The sequence below is a fragment of the Panonychus citri genome, unplaced genomic scaffold (assembly GCF_014898815.1).
Source record: "Panonychus citri isolate SS breed McGregor unplaced genomic scaffold, ASM1489881v1 Contig00136, whole genome shotgun sequence".
Classification (NCBI taxonomy): domain Eukaryota; kingdom Metazoa; phylum Arthropoda; class Arachnida; order Trombidiformes; family Tetranychidae; genus Panonychus; species Panonychus citri.
Window position 1 is genome coordinate 2,889,636 of NW_026515541.1, and position 8,911 is coordinate 2,898,546.

Consider the following 8,911-nt stretch of genomic DNA (forward strand, 5'->3'; position numbering starts at 1 on the left):
AACTATTTAAACGAAACGAAATTCTTTTTCTGCTAATTAGAGTCAAAGGTTTTCCTGTCCTATGGTGAGAATTTTTTCTTCCTTTCTGTGTTTTAGGAAGATAAATTGAGTAAGGGAAAGAGAAAGAGAGAGAGAAAGAGAAATAACAGTTATCTCTGTTTATCATCATCTTTATCTTCTCAACAAAATCCTTAAATAGAAAGGAAGATGAGTTTTATAGACAGAAAAGAAACAAAATGTCTCTAACATTCAGAAAGGATGTGCCATTGGAAACCTTGAGGTTTGTTTAATTATTTTTTTTTCTTTGGTCTATTTTTAGTTATCTCACATTTTAAGAGAAAATATTTACAAAGCTAATGAGTTACCGTTTGGATCAGATCATTTGATTGGTTATTAGTCATCGGATTGGATGGTAAAGATTTGAGGAGAAAACATGAAGAAGAAAAGTTGATTCTTGGAAAAAGAAGAAAAAAGAAAATGTCGCTTCATCTCCTCCAATTTAAAGATAAAGAGAAAAACCTACTCATTTTGATGGAATTAACGATCAATTGTGGTCATTTGCTGTTCTTTATTTACCTTACTCCAGTTACTTACAGAAAGATGTTGATTCTAATCGAGAGAAAAAGAAAATCAACCAAATCAAGTTTTGTGTTGAAATGGAAAAAGATTCCCAATTTGGTCAATAGAAAACACCTACGTCTTTTTACCGAGAGATAAACAAGTTGAGAGGCTACTTTGTGTCTTCTAATTTCGTGTAACTTGTTTATCGAGAGAATAATTTAACACCCAAACAGTTAATTCGAAAGACTAAAAGCCAAATGTTTTGAGAACCAAAGGAAAAGTCGTAAAGAAGAAGGAAAAGAAAAGAAAGAGAAAAGAAAAAAATCTCTGGTTTGTAAAATTCTTTTTTTCGTCTAGTCAACAAAGAGAACAAAATTTTGTTCGCAATTCTTTCCATCTTCTCTCTCTCACGTTACTAGCTCTCTTCTTCTCTTCTTCTCTCTTTTTCTCTTTTTCTAAATCATCCCTTTTTCTTCTCTTTCTTTTTTATGTGTCTTTTTTTTCTTCTAAAGATGAAGATAAAATAGAAAGAGAAAGAAAGGAAAGAGAGAAGAAAAAAAAAGAAGAAGGAAGATGAAAGAAAAGCTCTTCAAGAGTTCGTTTAATTAGTTGATTTCTGTTTTTAGCTTGAACTCTGTAAGTGCGTGTATATGTTATGGTGAATTCTTGGTGTGGCTCTTGTACATTAATCTACTTGTAATTTTCTACTCAGAATTTTTGTTCTCTTTTACATGAAAATTTCCATGATTTGGATTAATTGTGATTAGATTTCCGTGTCTTGGTGATTCTTTAGTTACAATGTTAACAATTGACCAATTTGTGTTCTCAACTTTACTGTTTGTTATTTTTGTACCAACGGTTATTTTCACACAGGAATATCCATATCAACTAAACAACAATGATTTAGATGAACAAGGTAATTAATTTATTCTTCATTTAATTTGATTAGATTGTTTTCATTTCAATCAATTTGTCCTTCACTTTAACAAAATATTTGACCTTGGTTTGTATGGATACAAATCGGTCAGTAACTTGTGTGTCATCTGTGACTTTACCTTGGTTTTAATCTTGTAAAGGGTTAAATGTTTTAATTGTTTTCTGGTTAATTATGGTTAACAAACTGAAAATGTTTATTTTCATTGGGGTTGGTTTAATTGTACTAATTTTTTAACAATTTAATGAGTAATTAACTGAAAAGGTAAAGTTCTCTCTCGCCGTCATAATCTATTGGAACTCTATTGGTGTTGGGTTAATGGATTTGGGTCATTTCTTGGTGTTGGTGACTATTAACAACAATTAACTCCAATTATAATCAATCACTAATCAACTAGTGACAAACCTTTTTCATATTTCAATGGTTATAATTAAAAAATATAACAGTAACTAGATCCAATAGAAGGTTGGAAAGGTTAAATGGTGGATCACAACAAAGGGTCAATAGGCCAACTTATAGACCATTTGATTGGAGCTCAAGGTACAAAGGTAAAGGTCAATTCTTTTACTTTTACATTTTTACTTTTTCTTTTCTTTTCTTGATTATTAATTGTTTCTTTTTCATTGTCTTTTTAGAAGAAAGATTCCAATCTCCAGTATCGACACAAAATCGAACGGTAACTACTTCGGTTAATCGTACAGTTACTAATCGTACTTGGGGAACTGATTCTAAGCCTGTTCATTGGGTTGATCGATCTTACCATTGGTCATCATTGTCTTCGTCTAATTCAACTCGTGGTTATGATGCTGATCTTGATGGTACAACATTAGCACCAGACGATGATGATATTTGGATTCCACCCCCGGGAAATTATTATATCACAGATGAAGATATTCCTCATCCATGGTCATTCTATGGTATTCAAAGATGGAAAAATCTTTAATCTTTCGGGTTTTCTTTTTCTATTAACGGTGTTGGATTTTCTCTTCTATTATTTTAAAGTTTTTTTTTCTATTTTCTGGTTATATTTTATTCTATTAATGGTGTTGGTTATTGTTAACTTTCTTCTTTTCTTTTGATTTTGATTCTCATTACACATTAACTCATCATTCTTATAGTTAATTTCTGTAATTAATTTGACTTTTTGTTTCATTTTTTTTTCGTCTCAGGTTCTACTTCTTGTGATAGGAATAGTTGTTCACCTCCAACTGGTGATTTATTAGTTGGACGTGAAGCAAATTTAAGTGCAACCTCAACATGTGGACTCATTATCCCCGAAAAATACTGTATCTTAGGAGATACATTGAAGAGGAAAAAGTGTCACACTTGCGATTCTCGTGAAGTATCAAGGATGAGAAAGAATCCACTGAAATATCATGGGATCGAAAATGTTGTGTCAAAGGCAAATGAAGATTATCGTAAATTCTGGTGGCAAGCGGAAAACGGAGTGGAAAATGTGTCCATTCGACTTAATCTTGGAGCCGAATTTCATCTTACTCACATCATAATGACCTTTCAAACCTTTCGTCCAGCAGCCATGTTGATTGAACGATCATCTGATCATGGATTGACCTGGAAAACTTACCAGTACTTTGCTTCTGATTGTGGTCGAGAATTCTCGTTCGCAAGGGAAGGTCAAAGACGAAGCTTAAAGGAGGTCATTTGTGAATCTCAATATTCCGCAGTGACACCTTCTTATCATGGAGAAGTTATTTTCAAAGTTCTTCCTCCCAATATCCCGATCGCTGATCCATATGCCGATGAAGTTCAAGAACTTCTCAAAATGACCAATCTAAGAATCAATTTCACTAAACTGCACACTTTAGGAGACGATGTTCTCGATCCTCGGCCTGAGATGCGCCAGAAATATTATTATGCAATGATGAACATGAAAGTTCGTGGTAGTTGTTCCTGTTATGGTCATGCCAGTCGATGTGTTCCCGACGACGGTCAACCTGCTATTCCTGGAATGGTTTATGGCAAATGTGCTTGTGATCATCACACCACTGGACCGAATTGTAAAAAGTGTGAACCATTTTATCAAGATGCCGAATGGCAACCGGCGATCGGAAGACAAACTAATGAGTGCAAACGTAAGTATCGAATCATCAAAAATGTTAGATAAATAATAATTCTGAGCACTTGATTTACTTTATATTCTCATTTAGGTTGTAATTGTAATAATCATGCAACAGCTTGTCACTTTGATCGCAATTTGTGGATCTCCTCAGGAAACAAAAGCGGAGGTGAGTTGATCTTATTCGTAAAGTTCAATCAATATAAAATCTCAGAGATTAAAAACCGAATTTAACAACAATTTATATTCTTTTGATTATCTAAGGTTTTTGTGATGATTGTAATCACAATACTCAAGGAGTTCATTGTGAAGAATGTAAAGCGACATTTTATCGAGATGAAAATCGTCGGATTGATGATCCTTATGTTTGTATTCGTAAGTATAACTCTAAACTTTTAAGGCTCAGTTAATTTCCTAATTTTCTAACTTGATCGAAATTTTCAGCTTGTGATTGTGATCAAAGTGGTACAACTGATGAAGGTTTTTGTGAGACTAAAACTGATCCATCTCTTGGTACTGTCGCTGGTCAATGTCACTGTAAAGAAAATGTTAAAGGCCGAAGATGTAACGAATGTAAAACTGGATTTAAGAACTTCTCTAAAGACAATCCACTTGGATGCGAAGGTAATTTGTTGATTTAATTTACAATTAATTCACAATTATTAACATAATCAATCTCTTCTCTTTGATTCAATTAGCTTGTACTTGTAATACATTGGGTACAGTTCGTAACCAAGGTTGTGACCCAAGAACAGGTGAATGTGCATGTAAATTGAATGTGATTGGTCGCGATTGTAACTCATGTGCCAAGAATCATTATGGATTAGAGTTATTCGAAGACGGATGTCGACCTTGCAACTGTGACCCTGGTGGATCTTATAGTTTACAATGTGACATGAGAACTGGACAATGTCCTTGTCGTCGAAATGTAACCGGTCAAAGATGTGACACAATTGAATCAGGATTTTTTGTTCCATCTCTCGATGCAATTATTTACGAAGCAGAAAAAGCTGATCACTCAAATAATGTTATTCCAATGACGATGCCTGTAGTTCCAAGTGAACAGCAAAGATGGACTGGTGATGGTTTCGTTCGTGTCTACGAAAAATCCTTCATCGATTTCGCTATTAACGTTCCCCAATCATCACGTTATGATATAATCGTCAGGTATCAACCCCCTGAACCCATTTGGAGTCAAGGAACTATCCTGATAGAACCTTTAGCGGGAGGTGTTGTACCCAAACCTGGATCACCATGCGAAAAGACCTTCGAATACGGTGCACAAAGACTACCATTCCAGTTCGAAGCTGGTCGAGTTTACACTAAAATTGGTCCTTATTGTTTCGAAAGAGATGAAAAGTATCGAATTAAGATTGATGTTGGTTCAAGAAATGGAGGCTATGAGAACTCAACAATTTCTGTTGATTCGATCGTATTGATTCCAGTATTTACTGATTTCGAAATATTTTCTGATCCTTCAAGTGAACGTCAACTCGAGGATTACAGAAGAAATCGATGTGAGGAATACTTGTACACGATGTTAGGCTATTCTATACCAGATCAATGTAAACGATATTACCAATCAATGGCTCTTGCGATGTACGATGGAGCTCAATCATGTTACTGTGATGGAACTGGATCAAAGTCGACAATTTGTTCACCTCTTGGTGGTAAATGTGACTGTCAAAGTAATATTGTTGGTCGTCGGTGTGATTCTTGTGCCTTGGGTTTCTATCAATTCAGTCGTGAAGGTTGTTTACCTTGTGATTGTCACTCTTCGGGTTCAGAAAATTTCATTTGTGACATAAACTCAGGTCAATGTAAATGTGGACCTAAAACTTATGGTCGCCAATGTGATGAATGTCAACCTGGTTTCTGGAATTATCCTCAATGTGAGAGATGTGATTGTAATGGTCATGCCGAAATTTGTGATTCTAAAACAGGAGCTTGTCGAGATTGTCTTGACTTTACTGGTGGTCATCGATGTGAAAAGTGTGTCAAAGGCTATTATGGTAATCCATTGAAAGGAATCGATATTCCTTGTAAACCTTGTCCATGTCCAGGTATTCCTGAGTCTGGTAATTTCCACGCTGAATCATGTCAACTCGATCCAATGACAAACTCGCCTCGATGCTATTGTAAGATTGGCTACATTGGTGAAAGATGCGATCAATGTGATGAAAATTATTTCGTCTCCGACACTCCGATAATCAGTGAAACTGGAACTCTCGAGATCAACAAATGTCTTCCATGTAATTGTAGTAATAACATTGACATTTCGACTCCAGGTAATTGTGACCGACGAACTGGTGCTTGTCTCAAGTGTTTATACAACACCGAAGGAGATCATTGTGAACGATGTCAAAAAGGTTTCTATGGAAATGCCATCAACAAACAATGTTTAGAATGCGAATGTTCAATTGAAGGAACTAATAGGACAGGAGAGGCTTGTAATCATGTAACTGGACAATGTAATTGTTTACCTGCGGTAACTGGCACTCGATGTGATAAATGTGAAATCAATCATTGGAATATATCATCGGGTGTTGGTTGTGTTCCATGTGGTTGTGATCCTCAAGGTTCATTCAATTTGAGATGTTCTGAGTTTGATGGTCAATGTTCATGTCGACCGGGACATGGAGGATTAAAGTGTAACGAATGTCAACCTAATCATTGGGGTGACCCAAGAATCATGTGTTATCCATGTGAATGTGATCCAACTGGATCAGCAAGTCTACAATGTAATAAACACGATGGTTCTTGTAATTGTCTCAAGGGAATTTCTGGTAAAAAGTGCGATCAATGTGCTCGTGGTTACTTAGGAAGTGCACCAAGATGTGAATCATGTGGTGAATGTTTCGAGAACTGGGATGCGACTATTCAACAATTGCGAGATGAAACATTAAGATTGATTGAAAGAGCAAGAAAGATTAAACAAACAGGAGCCTCAGGAGCTTATGGTAAATCATTTGTTACCCTCGAAAATGCATTAATTGATGCTGAGATTTTAATTTCTGGATCTAATGTAACGGATGCTGATATTGGATCAGTTAATCAGACTATCAAAGATCTTCAGAAGTTGGTTGAATTGTTGAATGAGAAAATTTCTGCTGCCGAAAAAGATACCGAGCAAACCGTCCAACGAACAGCTCGAGCCAATTTACGTCTCGACGAGCTTAAATTACTTGCCAAAGACTTGGAAGGTCAGAACAATTTGCTGAGGGAAAATACAACTAAATTAAAGGCTGACGATGTTCGTAGTGGGCTTAACCTATCAGAAGATGCTGCTAGAAGAGCCTCGATTGCGGATAAACGTGTCGAGGGAATTTTACCTGATATCTATAAGTCTAAGAATTTGAGATATTCAACTGAGAAATTGATCACATCAACTAATTTTGACCATGAAAGATCAATGGAAAACAATCGAGGATCGTTAGCTATGATTTCGAAAAAGATTAAAGATCTTGAAGATAATATTCCCGATATCAACAAAATGATCTGCGGGGGAAGATCAACGATCGATAAATGTGATTATACTTGTGGTGGTGCAGGATGTTCGAAGTGTGGAGATATTTCTTGTGATGCAGCGACAACTAAAGCTCAATCAGCGTTGAATTATGGTCAAGATGCGGAGAAAAAGTTGAAAGAACTTCGAGAAAAAGGAGAAGAGGAAATGAGAAACATCGAGGAAGCTCGAAGACGAAGTGACGAAGCTCTTCGAGAAGCACAAAGAGCTTATGATCGAGCAGTTGCAACCAAGAACAATTCGGAAGCAATGAGCAAAGAAATCCAAGAATTGTTCAGTCTAATCGATGAATTTATGGCCGCACAATCAGCAACACCCGCAGCGATCAGAACAGTTGCTGAAAATTGTTTGAAAATTCAAATTTCACTTACTCCTGATCAGATACTTGATCTTGCGACCAAAATCAATGCTACTTTGAAAAATGTTACTAATATCGAGGAAATTTTATCGGCAACCGAGTTCAATTTACGAAAAGCTCAAGCTCTCGAGCTTGATGCCAATGTGACCAAGAACAGAGCTGATGAGATACTTGGAATGGCAAGAGAAGTTTTAAATGCTTTAGCAATCGCCCAAGAAGCACAAAACGAAGCCGCTAATTCAATTAAAAACGCTAATGCTCAGTTCAATGATGCTCAGGCTGATTTAGATCTTATCTCAAGTGAAACTGATAATATCGGTCGACAATCAGAACAAGCTCAGGGTAAACTTGAAGAGTTACAGAAAAAATTGGATGGACTTCGAATCAGTTTCACCAAAAACACTTATGCAGTTACTCAGGCATCGAAAGAGGCAGGAGTCGCTGGTGACATGGCCAAAATGGCAGAAAATGATGTCGATGGTTTAGAGAAAAAATTCGAAGAAGCCAAACGTAAATTGGCCCAAAAAGAGGAAGCCTCTGGTGTACAGAAGAAACAATCCGACTCAATTCGAACTCGAGCAGAGAAATTAGCTAAAGATGCTGGAGAGAAACTCAGAGTTCTTCAGGATATCGAAGATAATTTCACCGAGAATGAAGAAAATCTAAACAAATATGCAACCGAAATCGATCAAATGAATCGCGATATGTTAAATTATCTCACCATAATTGAAACTCGATCAGTTTTCCATAAAACCTGCCAAACATAATAATTAGTTTTCACATAAAAAATCTGCAACAGAACAAATAATCAAACGGAAAAGGAAATTAATCGAAAACATATGAAATAGCAACTTAATTGTTTATCATTTCTATCAATTTAATGGTAAACTTGATCACTTAACAATCAATTATTAATATAATCAATTAATGTATATCGATAACAATTCTACTTTAAAATATCAAACCAAATCTTTAATCTTAATGTTTTGAAAAATATTTCGCTCGCTATTTGTAAATAAATTTATTTAAAAAAGATAATCATATACATCTAATTACAACTGATTCAACAATCTAATTGAAAGTATGGAAACAATTTCCTTTCTTGAATAATAACAATCAACTCGATAAGTTGTCTAAAAGTGATAATTACGATTTTGAGAGAGATATAAACTGATATCAGTTGATTTCTGATTAAAACATTGAATTTATTTTCCTACATTATTCCAAGTACAGGGTGTTTTTAAAACTATGGTAGTAACAATCGTTGAGACGAAGACCTTTAGCACCATTTAGAATAAGAATAAGTTGATCAACTTTTATTATAATTTTGATTAATGTCAATTCTCATATTATCCATTTGGTCTTGATTAAGAGTCCGAGTTGGACTATTCCTATTTTTAATGAAATCATTAATATTCGTGAGTCCATTTTGCGAGCGACGAATACGTTTTTCAG

At 35.2% G+C, this 8,911-nt stretch overlaps 1 protein-coding gene across 2 annotated transcripts; it reads left to right on the forward strand.

Annotated features, from left to right (window-relative positions):
• The first annotated feature begins 1,025 nt into the window (after positions 1 to 1,025).
• LOC128392524 (laminin subunit beta-1-like) lies at positions 1,026 to 8,494 on the forward strand. Of its 2 annotated transcripts, XM_053352552.1 has the most exons (8): positions 1,026 to 1,477; positions 1,942 to 2,043; positions 2,131 to 2,412; positions 2,665 to 3,588; positions 3,664 to 3,741; positions 3,837 to 3,947; positions 4,017 to 4,196; positions 4,271 to 8,494. In XM_053352552.1, exons 1-8 carry the CDS (start codon positions 1,360 to 1,362, stop codon positions 8,221 to 8,223), a joined length of 5,748 nt encoding a protein of 1,915 aa, XP_053208527.1. In that variant the 5' UTR covers positions 1,026 to 1,359; the 3' UTR covers positions 8,224 to 8,494. The 2 variants fall into 2 exon arrangements, with proteins under 2 accessions (XP_053208527.1, XP_053208528.1); XM_053352553.1 differs by lacking the exons at positions 1,942 to 2,043; positions 2,131 to 2,412 and having other exon boundaries at positions 1,042 to 1,477.
• The last annotated feature ends 417 nt before the right edge of the window (positions 8,495 to 8,911 follow it).